The sequence below is a fragment of the Archocentrus centrarchus genome, chromosome 16 (assembly GCF_007364275.1).
Source record: "Archocentrus centrarchus isolate MPI-CPG fArcCen1 chromosome 16, fArcCen1, whole genome shotgun sequence".
NCBI classification, from domain to species: domain Eukaryota; kingdom Metazoa; phylum Chordata; class Actinopteri; order Cichliformes; family Cichlidae; genus Archocentrus; species Archocentrus centrarchus.
Genome location: NC_044361.1, coordinates 7,526,417 through 7,543,411, shown reverse-complemented (window position 1 = coordinate 7,543,411; position 16,995 = coordinate 7,526,417). Strand labels below are relative to the sequence as shown.

Sequence of the window (16,995 nt, the reverse complement as noted above, 5' to 3'; positions counted from 1 at the left end):
CAGAAGCCTGAACAGCAGGATGGCAGCACAGCTTTACAACGCTGCAGTCATGTCATTTTATTATCTGTCCACCCCAAGCAATGTTACATCTGTCAAGAATATGGGTTTGGGGATTTTTTGCTGCACAGAAATCAAAGCCAAAATAATATCCTTGGAGTGAGAAAAGGAAAGAGTGACAAAAACCTTGTTTAATGTACTTAACCTGACAAATATTTTTCAGGATGCCTAATGCAAGTGGCAGAGATATCTGAGTAGGATGAAATTATTTTAAGTCAGATTTTGACCTCAGAGTACTGAGTCCTGTCTTCAGAGCTGCTGCTGCTGCTGCTGCTGGAGTCGTTCCTTGCTTTCTGGTGTCCAGACTTTGGCTTAAAGTTCACCTGAGTATAGTTGATCTCAACGTCATCTTCGCTGGTATCTGTGTCTGTGTCAAAGTCATATGTATATGGAGGTTTGGAGGCTGCTACTGTACTGATGTTCTCATAGTCCTGCAGCCTTTCTTGTTCGTTCTAGAGGATAAAGAGTGACAAAACTGTGTCATCATTTCTGACAGTATCTGGATTTCATGCAAAACAAAATCTGTGTAAAAGATCATTTTAATTCTTTTCTTTTCCATAACTTAATGTTGCTTGTTATAAGAATGATTTGTAAACAAATATGATATACAAATACAGTGCGATTAGGTAATAAACTGAATGTGATACATGTAAACTGCGATTCTGAAGTTTCTGACCTCTTTTGACTTCTTTGGCTTTGACACCACAGAGTACTCAGCATCCTCTGCTGGATCCCTGGAAAAGCATACAGTCATACAATAAGCCATGTAATAATGCTTAGGTGCTTTTTATATGCAAAATATGAAATCTCACTTTTTTTTTTTCACAAAGTCCAGAGACGCGTAGTTGAGGGAATCATTTTCCATGTGCCCACCATGTGCTCTGGTTGGGTTTTTTTGTGCAGAGGCAGCCTGAGCAGATGCAAACGGGAGACACCAATGAATGTGCAGGAGCAACTGAATCAGTTCATTCATGCTTTAAAAGGAAGCATGAGCAAGAACTATACCGACAGGATAAACAGTGAGGACAGCACACAACAGCTGGATCAGTAGGGCTTCTATAAAAACCTATGAATTATGGCTTTAAAAAATGTGAACATGTTAACCCTGAAACATGTTTTTGAATGCATAATAGTTCTTGACTTTCTGCATCTACTGTGCAAAAAATAAATAAATAAATCCGGGTCTTTTGGCAATTACAAAAATTAGAAAGTTAGTTAATGAGAAATTTTGTTGAACTGTTCAGAATTTTGCTACTTTTTGTTTTAGGGTTTAACAGCAGTACTTCAAACGATACATTTACAGTTAAGTGACTCCATAAAACATAAAACAGGATATTCACTAGAACATTATTTTAAATCAATTTAAATTTAACATTTAAAAGGCAGAAACGTGTTTTAGGAGTCTGTTTTATGAAAGGGGAATGTGTCTTGAGAAGATGGATGATTTCGCATTATTTGCATAAAATCATAAAAAGGAACAGGCAAGAGGTTGAAATATCCTGAATTCCTGTCCTCAGACTGTTAGTGAACCTCCAAATGCATGTTGCATACAATTTGATTTATGCTCAGTTATATCTTTTATTACGCATCCTTTGCTGTTTCACTGCTCACTTTGACTTTTGCTGCAGTTTCTCATATACAGCTATTTATTTATTGATTGATCTTTTTAAATTGGGGTTTGTGGAGCTTGCTTTGATATGGTTGGCTCACCTGTTTGCCTTTGGGTAGATTCACGGTAGAGTAAACTGTGTTTATGTTGGATGCAGTCCTGTGGAACAGCATGGATGATAATAAGAAAAACATGCGTATTAAGTGTCTGGATAACAAAGTAAACCCTCAGTGTACCATTCATATCTGAAGGACTTTAAATGGATGCTTTGACTGAATAGTGAGCAGCAGCATCCAGCTGTCTACCCAACAATGTGCTCCTTGTTGCGAGTCGGACAGAGCGAGCGGCCGCTGACTTACGTGCTGTCTGGATGACGCTCGTGTCGTTGGGCGTTTGGCCGACACGGTTGGTCTGGCAGGAGGTCATCTCTGCTCCTGAACGGCTCTGTCACAACAATCCGATTCCCGCTGCTCCTTCTGACTCCATTCCGCCAGCCCTGATTCAGTTTACACAGAAACATCAAATTTTTGTTTAATTTGAGTAATAGCTGAAAATATTGTACATATGAGTTACATATGGAGTACCAGACAACCACCACAGGCCCTCGCGTTTGTAGTTCCCCGTTGAGTTAATCTGTTCCTCTTGCGTCTGAAACCAAAAGGGAGAGAAGAGCAGTTACACGGGCCGATCATCTGAACACCTTTTTTTTCTGATCAAAAAACATTTCTTATTTCTACATTACCTGTACAAAAGGAAGATTACGCATAAAATGAGCAAAACGAGACATAAGAAGAAGAACTTCAAGATCGTCGTAACTGTGTCTGCGGTGAGAAGAGACAGAGCATCAGTACTTGGAGAGATTTGTGAACAGGTAGCACAAATCCCCCCCAAAAAAGCAACCCAAACTCACCGTCAAACAGCCTGATTGGCTCAGATGCTTTTTCACCAATCTCATTCCTTGCGACACAGTAGTGCTCCCCATACTGCAGTGAGCTCACTGTGGTGTTCTGATGGCTCGACACTTTTTCTTTCTGTTTTTCACCTGTCCTCCAGTACCACGAATAGTGTTCGACTGGAGGATAGCACCGACTGATGCAGGTCAGTGTCACAGAATATGTCCCATCCTCATGCTGTACTTCCTGTCCTTTTATGATCTTTGTGTATTTTGGACCATCTAAGCAGGAGAATCATTAAGAAAGGGAAGCAGGAAACAATGACTTCAAATACAGAGATGGTGGATAACTGTAGGAAAAGTTATAAACAATGAAAATGTACAGAATTTGATATTTTCCTTTCTGGCATCCCTCAGTGGCTGTTTCAAAAAACACACTCACACTTACTCACACTTGGATAAATGTACTCACACTTAACTTTAACCTCAACTTGCTCAGAATTTCCAGTTCCAATTTTGTTCGTGGCTGTACAGCTGTACCACCCGCTGTCAGAGACACTGGCAGATTTCACAGTGAAGTTCATCTGAGTTCCAATGGTGGATTTATTTTGCCCATCGGTCGCCTTCATCCAGATGATAGAGTTCACTGATGGGTAGGATTTGGCACTGCAATCCAGTGTTAATGACTCATTTTCTTTTATAACAAGACCAGGACGAGCTTCTACTTTCACCTCTTTGGGAATATCTGCATTCAACACAAATTTGTGTTTTTAACACAAATAAACAAAAATTATTTTCCTCAAGCAAAACAATAGACAGATGTGTGTGTGTGTGTGCGTGCACATGCGCATAACTATGTTTCTGTGTACCTGTCTCATAGTGTATTATTATAAGGGGGAGCCAAGGGGGTGGGGGGTCTGGAAATTAAATCAATAATGAATGAAGAAAGAAAAAATGAATAAAGTAAAAAAAAAAAAAATTAAATTCAAAAAGGAAACTAAACAAGATCAAGTCTTAAAGGTATTTATTTTTCTAAAAGGAAACTGAATCCTAGAATGGAATTGGCTTTGACGTAATCTGAATAACACAACGCATCACTTGATCACTCACATTTCACCACCAGTTTCTTCTTTGGGCTTTTCAGGCTTCCTTCACTGTTTGTGGCTTTGCATATGTAAAAACCTGCGTGGGCTGAAGTTGCAGCAAAATTGTAGGAGTCGTTGGTGGGCAAAATACTTTCTGGGGTCTGAGAATTTGATGTTAAAGGTCCCGCCAAGGTGAAAGACGATGATGGAAAACTTTCAGCGGCGCACCTGACTGTGACAGTCTGGCCTTCAGTGACCTCATCAGTCATATGCAGCTTGGTATTGCTGGGAGGAACTGTGGAGAGGAAGCAGCTGTGAGCTTGATTTATTCATTTTTATCACATTGAATGATAAGACAAGATCACTCGTTGAAAATAAAGTCAAGCTCTACCAGAGTTAGATAAAACTGTTGTTGTTTGTCTACTCGGTCCTATTCTCAAACCAGCATTCTCTAACACATTATTGTCTTTATTTAATTTGCATAAAAGTTGGAATTTACAAAGAATTTGTGCTTTTATTTGAGTTAAATATCTATTTTTTTATGTGGCAGCATTGGGCTACTATAATTGAGTCTTCCCTACACACAAAACAGCATGTTAATGTTTTTATACTTAGATTTGTATATAAACAAAGAACCAGTTATCTTAATTAATGAGCATTGAGGTTTCTGGTAGCCTGAATTAGTAAGCAGGGCACAGAGCCAGCCTATTTCACCTTGCTTTTATGATTGGCTAAACTAACTGTGTGTTTTAGATGCAGCTTCATTTAAATCTGTGCTAGAACAGTAATAACCTGATTTACCTTAAAGAAAACATGAATAACCTTTTTTTTTTTTGAAAAGTATATATATATATATATATATATATATATAATGTATGTTTTTCTCTTTGGTGGTGGTGGTTGATTGATTGAATCAATCAGTTGTAAAACAAAGTGTAGAGAATCTTCAATATGTCTGCAAAGTACTTACATAATACTTGTATGTGCACCGGCTCACTGGTGTCCCCTCTGTCAACAATGTTGCTCGCATTGCATATGTACCATGCATCATATGCTCTTTGTACTTTCATTAAGGTAAGAGGGTTTCTGGAACCCATAAACGTCTTCTGGGAAGAGTCACTCCTATAACGGTACCAGGAGTAGCTCAACTCGTGGGGATACGCATCAGTTTCACAAGTGAGTTGGAGCGATCCGCCAATTTTCACTGTTGTATTTTTTAAAGAAATTCGGGTGTTCCTTGGCTTGTCTGGAAAAAAGAAATAACTTTCAGACTATATTTGAGACTAAAACAATCTATACAGCATCAGTACTAATTAATTTTTCTTCATAGACATACAGAATACAGAGGTGCAAAACTTACATCGAACCAAAAGTTCAAGTGTTTTTGATCCAGAACCCACAGTGTTCTCAGCTTTACATGTGTAGTTACCGCTGTCTTCTGGCTTAAGATGTTCAACAACATATGTTTGTCCCTGTTTAAGAGTTTTTTTGTCTTTCAGCCAAGTAAAGAAAAGTGGTGGTGGGTTGCTTCTCTTAGCAGAACATGTAAAATTGATTCTGTATCCTTCCATAAATTCTTTTGGGTTTCTTTGAGACTCCTGTGAAATCTGGATGTCAACATCAGGAACATCTAAAACAGAAGTTGTCAGCGTTTGGTGAGGTTGAATTAATAATCAGGCCTGATAAATCAGAACTACAAAAGGATAAAACATATGATTTCCATATAAAATACAGGCCTTTTCCAAATACAGTAAACTGCACCAACAAAAGCTTAAACTACTGAGAATCGAAAACATTAACAGACATTCAGATATAAGAAAATTCGGTGAAAAAAAAAAAAAAATATATATATATAGCCAATTGAAGTAATTCAAGTAAAACAGTACTCACATGTAACATTGATAGTCACCTCTTCTGAGTTTTTAATCCCATGACTGTTTTGAGCTGTACAATGGTACGATCCAGTGTGGGGTTTTTTAACTGATGGGATCGTCCAGCTGGCCTCTGTGGAATGCACTTTGTTATTTTTCATCCATTTAAAAGAGGGGTTCGGCTGTCCTTTAGCAGAGCAAGTGAGAGTGACAGACTGTCCTTCCTTTACAATTGTAGAGCTCGTATTTGCTGATACGCTTTTTGGAGCGTCTGTTTAAAAAAATCAGTACAGGTTAGCAAACATTAGTCTGCACACAGGTACTCAGTGGGTTGACTGTTAACACAAATATAATTCAACAAGTACAGCAAGGTTTATTACTTTTACTGAAAAGTTTTTTTTTTAATCTTTCATCTTGCAGCAGAACAAAATCATTTCTTGATGGTAGATCTGTTTCAGTCAACTTATCAATTCTTATAACCCCTTCTGATTTTATTCTCAAACAATAATAATAGATGTTTCACAGAGAATTTTGTGTTTTCAGCAGAAATTGTAGGTCCACTCATCAGTAGAAAAGACATTAATAAACTTTTCCAGTTATGAACTCACATCCTACAGTAAGGCTGATATTCCGGATCAAACATTTGTCGCTGTTGTTCTCTGTTTGGCATGAAAACATGCTTCCATCATCTTCCCAAGTGGCATTAAAGCTCAGTGTGGTCTCTTTAGATTTCTGTGATTTTGTTGAAAGTGGGGAAAGTTGTCCCGAAGTGATTTTGATTTCAGGGTCTGAAGGACATGAGCTTGATGTAGAGCATGTAAGTGTTACGGTGTCATTTTCAGTCACGTTTTTTGATCCCTCAAAAGTGAGCAGACATGGATTTTCTGCAAATATAGGCAAAAGGAAGAGTCAGCAGGAATGTGATAAACTGTAAAAGTATAAAATACAAGCACTATGGATACATTTGGTTTAGGAAAAATGTGACAGCACCATGAAGAGTTAAAAAAACTTCTCTGGAGTCATAGATTGATGTTACTGGCTGAGTTAACACTCATAAAGCCAGAGTTTATGCGTGATTTAAAATAGCTTCTAAATTATCATAAATTCTTCTGTGGTCTGATGATTGGACTACCTGGTGCTCATCATATCAATCAGTATGTGCAAGAGAGAGACCGTTTTATTAATATTTCCCATGAGAACCCCAATAAGATGCAGAAAGAGGAGTTCTAATTCTAGGTGGGTTTTTAAATTTTTTTTTATTATCATCTTAAGTAAAATCTGAGTTAAATTGTTATTGTTTTTTTTTAATATCCGAATTGACCAGTTTGCTTACCTCTATACCTGAGCTTTTTTATGCTCTCTTATTTTTATTCAATAATCAATTTTAACCAACCAGATTGTCACTCCAGCAGCTCATTTCAATATTTTTTATAGTGTAAAATATGTGAATACATTATATCTTTCAGTATGCTGATCTTTGTACTTACCTGTGACTGTGAGATTCATAAATGGTTTAGTCACCCATTTTTCTCTTCCTATAAATCTAAATGAATAGTTTCCTGTGTCAGTTTTTTTCAGGTCCTGGATCAAAATACTGCACCATGTATATGGCTCTGATGACTTTCCATTTCCCCAACTTTTAGATGGAGAGCCCACATATTCCACCCTTTTGGCAAAGTGTGGACTGACAGGTTGTTGTGTTTTATTAGAACTGTAAATAATAGTTGCACTATAATCTTTTCCCTCAGTCCAAATTGCATCCTTCATCCAAAACCAGAATGCATTATGAAGGGTAATTTCTTTTAAGACTTCGCATTTGATTTCAATGCAGGACCCTTCTGCTGCTGTCAAGCTGGAGTCTTCTAGTTTGAAGAGATCACAAGAAAAACCTACAGTGATGAGAAGTGGAGAAGTTAGTATAATAAATGTGACCTCAATGCAATGATGAAAGAAAACATTGCTCTGATTATGGAGTAACGAAACACTTACTTTTAATTAGAGCCAGCAATATCAAACACCCAAAAGTATGAGCTTTCATTTTCAGGACTAAAGCTTGATTTCTGAAACAAAAACAGAATTTGTACACACCTCAACACATCCCAGAACATTTTTAATGCAATCATAATGTAAGCTTATGACTTATAACAAGATAACTTTTTGTTTTCAATGCAAAGCATTGTGGTTAATGAAATGGTTACACTGTAGACCATTTTCCCCACACAACTACAGATAGATCGATAGATGATGTTCGTGTATTGATAGATTAGTGTCCTTAACAAACTTTTGTTCTTTGACTCAATTTGTTTTTAAGTTCTGTTTGTTTTTTTACTTTAACACCTAAAATATATTTTGGGGAACATTTTCATTTTTGTTAAAATAGCTTTTGTTTGCTTCATCAGTCATGCATTTAATGACTCATTGCCTACACAAAAATGAAAACACCTAACATATATTTATATATACACACAATGCATTGTTTTATGAATTTTGTCATTTATCCTTCTGAAATTTAAATGCAACACAGGAGAAAATAAATTCAGTCTCAAAGGTTTGCAGCTTATTTATCACTTAAAAGTGCAGGTTTGTGGATACAAGGTTAGCATTTCCAGGGCAAACCTGAATCCAGACCAGAAATAATTTAAAATATTTCCCATTCTATCAAACAGATTTTACAAAACTGAACTTTCTTTAGAAAAAACAGAACAGAACATCAAACCATTGCAGTGCTCGAGATTAACCTTTACAAACTTCACTTACTGATAACTCATGAGTTGAATTAGGCAGTAGCGGGACCAGAACTTTTCAGACCAGACTGTACAGAAACAAGCTTATTCTTACCTTAGAGGACCCACTTAGAGTATGTAGAGAGCATAAGCCCTCCCAAAGTAGTAATAAGGAAGTTTTCACAGTTGACTTAAAATCTTGAAAACATTTGCATGCCCAGTCAAGCCAGAGGAGAATCTCTTAGCTGTAAAGAAGGTGATTCCTTTTTTCAACATGCTTTTTACATGCATTCTGTTGAACTCCCACTTCCTCTGTTTAAGGCATTATTAAATGTGAAAGCTCCTGGTGGTGAAATCCTACCAAATTGCCAGACAATGTCACCCTTGGACTTTCACCCAGGGAATAATTTCCTTCACTAAAAGGCACAAGCAGGTTCACACACAGATGAGACAAGAGACGAGGTTAGATGTTGTTAAAAGCAATACAATTTTTATTTTAAGGCATTAAAGCACACAAAAGCTAAAGAACAGAAAACCCTAACCCTAATGGGGACAGGGACCAGTGCAAGGGAGGAGGGAATCCCCCCTTGAGTGAACAACCACAGTCACAGGGAAACACAGCACCCACGAAGGAACGGGGGCAGGGGGACACCACCACCCAAGCCACCAGTACTGCCACCACCATGACCTCCAGCTACTGAAAAGCAATAAAAACAGTTTAAAAAAGTTAAAAAAAAACCCCAAAACACTAAATAAACAAACTAATCAGAAACAAACAAATTTCCAAATAACAGAAGAAGTAAACAAAATACATCAACCAAAATAAGAGCCATAAAAGCCCCGCATTCATTCATTAAAACACTGGGAATTAACCCAAATTAAACACGAACACCAGCAGAACAGAACCGAGCCGCAGCGCAGCAGCCGATACCGAACAAGCAGAACAAACTATGAAAGAAAGCAGCAAGCAGACAGGACAGCAGGAGCTCCAATCAGCTGGCAGTAGCGCGAGGTGAGATGAGTCAACCGAGGAGGGCTGCATCTAGCAAACATGGAGTTAGCACTGAAACAAAACAATGTTGTAATTCTAAAACCCACCTACCTACTTGAAGACAGTTTGCCAACACGTACTGTTATGTGAACAAGGATTTTTTGTTTGTTTGGGTTTTTAAACAGTCACAGAGAAGCTTAAAGTACTTAGCATTTATTTGCAGAATGCATGTTCACACAGCACTGACATATACTTTTGTGTTAAAAGCAAAAACATGCTTTTGAACATTACACATAGAGAAAAACCTTTGACCTCACTTCCCCTCTCTGAGAGCAGCTGCCAGTATGTTCTGAGCATCGGCTGCCATCTCATCAATAGCACCGTTTAAGGCTTGCAGCATAGCAGCAAAGGAGCGGCTGACAGAACGGGCATTTCTAGGCATCGCCATCTCCAGCAGCTTTGATGAAACTGTGGCCAAGTCCTTCTCTGCCACTGCCAGCCGCCTTTTCACTTCACCTTTGCTGACCTCCACCGACAGTGCACAGTTTCGTAACTCTTTAAGTTTAGTAGGTTCTATGCCTCGCTGTTGGGCTAGTCGCTCCACTGATTCATCATCCAGGCAAAGAGATAACTGTGCTTTGGTCAAGATCCGCACTCCTATGCTTGAGTCCACTATAGATGCCACAAAGGGAACAGGAATAGCTGACACTCCACCTGACAGTGAGGCACCTGCCCATACTAAAGCTTTGAATGCTTCCTTTTTTTGAGTAACCAGGGCCGAGGTGAGCGTTGGTAAAGCTAAGACAAGGGCATGTGCTCGGATCTCTGGAAGGTCGTTACTCATATCTGCTAACAGACTAGGAAAGTCTGACTTCTCCAGCATGGATGGTCGAACAAGATAGATTTTAGGCTGTGCCACACCTTTGGATTTCAGCACTTCCAGACTGGCTTTCCTTTTTTCTTCCAGGATCTTTTCTGAGTCTTCCACTGAAGCTAAGACAATAAAGTACACAGTCTGTCGCTGCAGGGAAAGCGCCTCCAAGAAAACCTCCACACTGTTGGGTTGGACTGTCTGTGTGGATGTCATAAAGACCGCATTGTAGCGGAGGAACTTATAGCTATCCATGTATCCCTCTGGTTCAAATGGGGATATGTCTGGGACAGGTGGCAGGTCCCACAGGCGGAAGTCAGGGTGTTTAGGGTTAGGGTAGCCTGCTACTCCCTCTGGAGCAACAGGAGATGAAGCTGGAGCTGCTCCCTCATCATCAGCCCCGAGACCACGGAGGGAGTTCATAAAGGAGGCTTTTTCTTCCCCGCGGTCCCCCACCACAGCCAAGTTGATCCTGCTGATAAGGAGGTCTTCCACTGCTTCCTTGACATCTGATAACCTGTTGCTCTCAATAGACTCTTTAAGGGTCTCAAGGAGGTTTAGGCCTCTGAAGACATCAGCCATTGCTGAAGAAAGATGAAAAGTGCAGTGATTTAAAAAGGCCCAATAAAACTGGACTGTCCAGAAAAGTTCTCATGAATACTTTACCTTTCTGAGGTACAACATTAGACACGATTACAGCTAACAATTTGGTAAAAGGAAATGGAAGAGGCAGCTTTGAAAAACTAACCAAGAATCAGAATCAATAATTATTTTTGGTGTCACAGAAAATAACCTGCAAAAGAACTGTACCCAGGAAAGGTTTTATGTACTTGTAGATTATTTAAAATAATCAGTTTTGTGTTCATTTCTATCCACCCCACAGTATTTATTTAAGGCATAGTCAATAAATAAGTCACATACTGAATGTGACTGAATGGTTTCTAATGCTTCACAAGCAGAAAACTGTGTTCACTGACACGAGATTTCTCCTCTACTATTCTCATATGTTTTCATATACTGTTTGAAGCCCACAGAGGTACAGAAAAATAAAGACTTAGCAGAAGAAAAAACAAGAGAGAAATGCTGAAATGTCAAAAATACATTTCTGTTGATTTCATTCAACAATGTTACACACACTCACCTGCTCCTCTGGAACAGAAATAGCCCTTGTTTAAATATTTTGCTGTCAAATACTGATTCTCGTACAGCTCTGAAACACCGACAGCTTCAGGTTGATCTATTTAAGGGTCCATCCAGCTAGTGGAACATTCTAATCCTGTAAGCTCAGCCCTAATCCAAAATCACTTTAAGCACATACATGATTAATCTGAGTGTGTAAAGCTAGTGGCTTCCGTATGCTAGCCTACTGGAAGGCATACACATTTACCAGAAAGAGATACAGCTGTACAGCTACCTATATAATGATGTATTATTCATAGCTCAGGAGCTTGAAAAAGGGACAACTGGACCTCTTTTTGTTTCTGGAAGATGTTTCACCTCTCACCAGAAAGGCTTCTTCAGTTCTCAAACCAAAAGGTTGGAGAGACCCAGGTATTCAAGCCAGTTGCCCCTTTTTCAGGCTCTGAAGGCTACTGTGACCTGGATGACTGAGAACCTACAAAGACATATTATTCATAGGGTAATATATGCTCTTTCAAAACAGGCATTTGTTATAAGCAAATGTTCACAAATAAGTACAACTGTTATCTGAGAAATAATTTTAATAGAACAGTGAATATAGCTGACTGTATGGTTATGAAAAAGTGTCTTGAAAAGCGCAGCTCAAAGTAGAGCCTCTGCTCCTCCACATTGAAAGGAGCCAAAAGGAGTTCATGCACCTGACTGGGATGCCTCCTGGGCGCGTTTTGTATGAGGTGTTCCAGGCATGTCATACTGGGAGGAGGCCCCGGGGCAGGCCCAGTACACGCTGGAGAGTACCTCTCAGCTGGATGCTAAAACTTTTGCACCGTTACTTTACTGGGATTATGACTTTAACTCAAGTAGAGGGGCTTAACCATCACTGTGCAAAACAATGTTTAAACCCTTGTGCAGTGTCACATTTACCTCTATGCATTGGCCTGAGGGCACAAGGTTGCGTATAAGCAGCCCAATGTTTCACTCACAAGTTTTTGATACAGTTTAGTTTCTGATCAAATATTCTGATTTCCTTTTCCTTTTTGCTCCCAACTGTACCACCCCATCTGAAACATCCTGGAAACATCCCTCCACTTAATAAACTAATAATAACAATTATTGATTTCCCCCAGCAGTCAATAATTTTGAAGATAAGATCAGGCTGAAAATCAAAGTTAAGGTGAAGCAATACACCAGCAGTTTTAGCTAGTGTAACTAAAATGACAGTCTAATGAAATGGGGGTGTCCTTAATGGTACTGCTACAATTCAGCATCTGTTTGTAGCGCTGCTTGTTTCTCTTTCAGTGCTGACACAGTGAAATAGCAACCTGACAGTTTCTTTTTCATCTCATTTACTAAATGTCTTTTTTGGCAATACTAATAAAGAGGAACAATGTAATCCTAATAAAACTGATACAGCTATGTAATACTACATGTTCAAAACTCATGAACAGTGCTGTAGAGTTTCCCCCTTCTTATTTTAAGAGGAACCCAATATGCAAAATAACTTGCACCTGCTCGGTGTTAGATGTTGTTTTAGCTTTTCAGTGATCAGTGGCTCCTCATTTCTTTGACAGTGCATAATAGCTCTGTACCAGTTCATGTATTTTTATTCATCTTAAATATGATAATTTCATGGCATTTCAAAAACCATCGGCCGCTACTGATCAGAAATTGGGAAATTCATTGAAATGCCAAAAGCTGTTTTTAAAAAAAAAAGTTAATTTTCTTGTGAAAAAAAAAGGGATCATGCATAAAAGATAATGCAGCAGAAAACAAAAGAAAAGAAAAACATTTACCGTGAAAACAAAACTCAAGTTTTTTCAGATTTTCTCAACCATAACTTACTGTCACAGCTGGATGCAGCAACACCTTGTCATTACAGTAAAGCTGCTAGGAAACCAGTGGGCAGGACATAGTTAAGATGCAATAAGAAAAAAAAATTAATTTCTTCTTGTGTGTTAATTAAACAAACAAAATATGCAGCTATAGTTCTGAACTTTGGACAGAAAGACAGAGAGACTTGGCTTTTGCCTCTGATTTCACAACCTGTGTGTGCAGTATTGATCTTATCAAGAGCAGTTCTGCAAATTTCTCAAAATATCTCACTGCTTCAACAATGCATGAACATGAACTTTGATCTCAACTCTAATCATGCAACACATGCAAATTAGACACAGAAACAGAAACGTTACCGGATTTATACACATACCAGCATCTTGTTTTTATTTCTTTGTCTTGTTGTCTTTTCACAGTCAAAGTGAAAACTATTCTACTTGTGCATGCTGCTTACTTCTTAGTATGATGTGCCAGCCCATGCACCCTTTTAGCACTCATCCGTTTTAATACAAAAAGTAGCATTGCAAATAGACTGCAGAATAAAATTATATGCTCATAGCCTTTTATAGTGTCTTTGTATTGTAATTTTTTTAGTATGTTTTGGGGGGAAAAGAAGAAGTGCTGGGCAGCATGCTGCTATGGTCATTAACACTGTTGTCTCGCAGCAAAGAGCTCCTAGGTTCAAACGCTGGGGCCTTTCTGTGTGGGGTTTGAATGTTCTTCCTGTCCTGACACTCTTTGACAGCTCCTGGGTGTTAGTGGTGAAGAAGTTGGAATGGAAGAAATTGTTTTGGTGGAGAGGTGTGCTTTCACCTCTCAGATGATGATGATCAGGAGTGTCTGTAATTGATTGATTGATTATAATCTGTGTGCTTCGTGGGTATACAGTCAATCTGTGGGAGCCAGAATCCTGGTTGGGTTGTAGGGGATGATATATATATTGAACACACAGCACAGAGATGAGAAACACACACACTATAAAAGATGGATTATACCACCATGAAGTCACCCACTGGTTTGTGAGATTCTCTGTGAGGTCAGCTGCTCTTTTCTGCTTTCTCCATGTAGATATTTTGAAACCAGACTTCTATACAGCTGAACTTTTTTTTTCTCGTTTTTTTGTAACCACACAAGTCACCCCCTGCTGTCCATGTCCATCAGAATTCAGGCTGAAGGTATTTCACATTTGCTTCATGCTTCAAACCCAGAAGCTGCATCCATTTTTTTTATATACAGTTCATGCACAGTCCCCGATAGAGTGTGATTCTCAATAAATAGTTTAATCTATAACTGTAAAAAAAATAAAACAAAAATAAATTAAAAAATTAAAAAATTCAGAAACTAAATGAGAATTGGAATTGATAGAACAAATTGCCGATCAGAAAAATGAAAACTTACCCAGTCAGCTGATTTGAGGTTAAATCAGGCTAATTCTACCCTCACCTCACTTTTCTGTTACACAGTGTGAAAATACTTTGTCATCTTCACCTGTGATCTCCTCTTCCTCTTTGCCATCTCCTTCTGGTCTCTCCTCTGCTCCCTCTTTCTAAATTTCAGCATAGTGCTTCTCTTTGGCCCATTTTTTTTTTCTTCATACATATTCTGCTGCTTTTAGAGTGGTCTACATCTGATTTCTTCATACATCTGCCAGGTACTACACACATAATGAGCCATTCATCAGCTGGTACATTTCAAACCACTGATAAGTAGCCCAAAACAATTCAAATGTCTTTAACAGGAACTCCCGCTCTGCTGTTTACAACAGTTTTCCAATAATACCACCAGGTGTCCCCAAAGTCAGTCTTGTAGTGGAACACGGTTTTGCTGCACAAATTTAAATACCAGTGGATCTTCTTGACTTAAATCAGTCTTTTGTTTGTTTGTTTGTTTCTATGCAGAAGTGGATTTCTCAACTACAGCAACAAAAGTAAACATACAAATGTTATGCAACATTTCCTAATTAATGTCACACTTGAACTGAAATGAAGGAACCATTGTTGTTTTGTGTATTTTGGGCCACTTGCTACAATTTACTTTTAGACATCTTCATTTGAAGCGATTCTTATTCTACAGACAATAGCAGCTGAACATGTAGATTTTAAAGCCTGTCAAACAGAAACAGTAGTGATTAAAAAATATACTTAGAAATGGTGACGGTGACCACCTTCTTCTACTTTTTTTTTACATGAGGTTTCCTTTTGTTCCTCCTTTTTGTTTTCACTGACACACACACAGCAGAAGTTCTGCGTTAGTCTTTTACGGTAAGGATGACGGTGCAGGCAACCTTTGGTTTAAGTGCAGTAATGACAGCATGTGGTTATTTGATGGCAACTTAGAGGGGAAAAAAAATCCATGCACATCCATGTGGGGCCAGTGTAGAGCTGAAAATAATAGATACACATACACTTCCTGTGAGTCTGTTTCTGCACATCTCTAACACAATATTTTAAATTATAGGAATTAATTAAACTACAGTCTTTCTCTTCTGAAAATGTGACTTTAATTTACTCTAAGGAAACATCCTGAATACACACAGTGGGCTTGTGACACATGATTGTGTTGTTAAGATTAGGTTGAAAGAGTTCTAATGAATGTTCAACATGGATGTTAAACGTCTGTTTATCATACATAAACCGTTATAATGTCTTAAATGAGGTTAGCTTATGTACAAACAGTTCTTGTAAGCCATCACACTGCACTAAACACCCATTTTCAGTTTTTCCTCCCCTTCGCTCTGTATGTATGTGCTCACAGCACAGGCCATTTCCCCAGAGTCCCACAGACCTGCTGTTAAAACTTTTTGTTAGTGTGTTCTGTCTTGAGTGTTTATATGTTGCAATATGAACTGGAGTTTGGCTGGCTGTTTATTTATGTTCATGCTCAGTGAGTACAACACATAGAGAGAACAGTACAGTGAAAAGCCATTGCTTTCTGAAGGATCCAGTCGAAGGATTGCTTTGGATGTAACATAAATGACTTCAGTGTGCAGCCATGCTTTCCCCCACAATTCTCAGCACTTCCTGTCTATACAAATGTCAAAATAAAAGCTCCAAAAATTTCTGATGAATATAACAGAAATACAATTCCTCTGTTCTTATTGCAACATATAAACACTCAAGACAGAACATAGTGAGTGACAGCTAATCAGGAAACTGCTGACTGAGTGGATGGTGGCCTTAAAGGGACAGCAGCTGAAAAGGTTTATTGCAGACACAGCACAAACTGAGGGACTGCAACATAGTCAGCACAACTACTGCTACAGAGCCCCCAGCTAGTGGACCATTTACAGTTCACAATTTTTTATCTTTATTTGTGTGTCTCACGCACAGCTTTTGTATTGTTGTTGTTGTTATGTAAGGTTTTGCCCACTAGCCCTTGATGTCCTCCCCCCCAATCCACTGCACCACCCCATCCCTGCAGCTGAGCCACAAACCACAGCCCACCACCACAATGATAAACAGGGATTATTTTACAGTGTGACTCATGCAAAGCAACTCTAATAGACTGAGTATAAATATGTATAGCTGGAACAGAGCAGAATGTTTTGCTGTGCAGATAAACTGTCCAGACTACATCTGTGGTCACACTGTGTGGCTGCTGCTTGCTGGAAGGTTTTCTTCAGCGACACCTGCTTTTCTGCTGTCTGACACTTTGTTTCATTTCCTCATTAAGACAGTTGATATCATAGCACATATTAGAACTCATTAATCTGCAGAAATTTATGATTTGGAAATCACTCAGTTCTTTTTTGTTTTTGTCCTGTCCAGCAGCTTTAGTAACCAGAATCACAGTCTGAATGTCCTGTTGGGCCAAACACATTTACTCTGCTAAGAGGAGTTCTATAGACTCTATTATATTTTATATATTTTTTTTCCTATCTTTTCGTGTATTTATTATTGACATTGGTATCTGTGTACGCTGGA

The 16,995-nt window shown here is 38.6% G+C and overlaps 3 protein-coding genes across 3 annotated transcripts in view; all 3 read right to left on the bottom strand.

The window, feature by feature from the left end:
- Positions 1-16,995, bottom strand: part of LOC115794129 (sialic acid-binding Ig-like lectin 10) — a 116,456-nt gene that overhangs the window by 78,210 nt on the left and 21,251 nt on the right. The gene's annotated exons all lie outside the window — the stretch shown is intronic.
- LOC115794128 (B-cell receptor CD22-like) lies at positions 246-8,375 on the bottom strand. Its single transcript, XM_030749436.1, has 17 exons — positions 8,353-8,375; positions 7,504-7,574; positions 7,002-7,403; positions 6,123-6,398; positions 5,534-5,785; positions 5,004-5,273; positions 4,614-4,889; positions 3,669-3,938; positions 3,031-3,303; positions 2,577-2,840; positions 2,409-2,487; positions 2,251-2,314; positions 2,026-2,162; positions 1,768-1,825; positions 870-967; positions 734-791; positions 246-509 (listed from the first exon to the last, which is right to left on the bottom strand). Exons 2-17 carry the CDS (start codon positions 7,550-7,552, stop codon positions 273-275), a joined length of 3,063 nt encoding a protein of 1,020 aa, XP_030605296.1. The 5' UTR covers positions 7,553-7,574; positions 8,353-8,375; the 3' UTR covers positions 246-272.
- LOC115794134 (interferon-inducible GTPase 5-like) lies at positions 8,706-11,353 on the bottom strand. Its single transcript, XM_030749448.1, has 2 exons — positions 11,241-11,353; positions 8,706-10,683 (listed from the first exon to the last, which is right to left on the bottom strand). Exon 2 carries the CDS (start codon positions 10,679-10,681, stop codon positions 9,542-9,544), a length of 1,140 nt encoding a protein of 379 aa, XP_030605308.1. The 5' UTR covers positions 10,682-10,683; positions 11,241-11,353; the 3' UTR covers positions 8,706-9,541.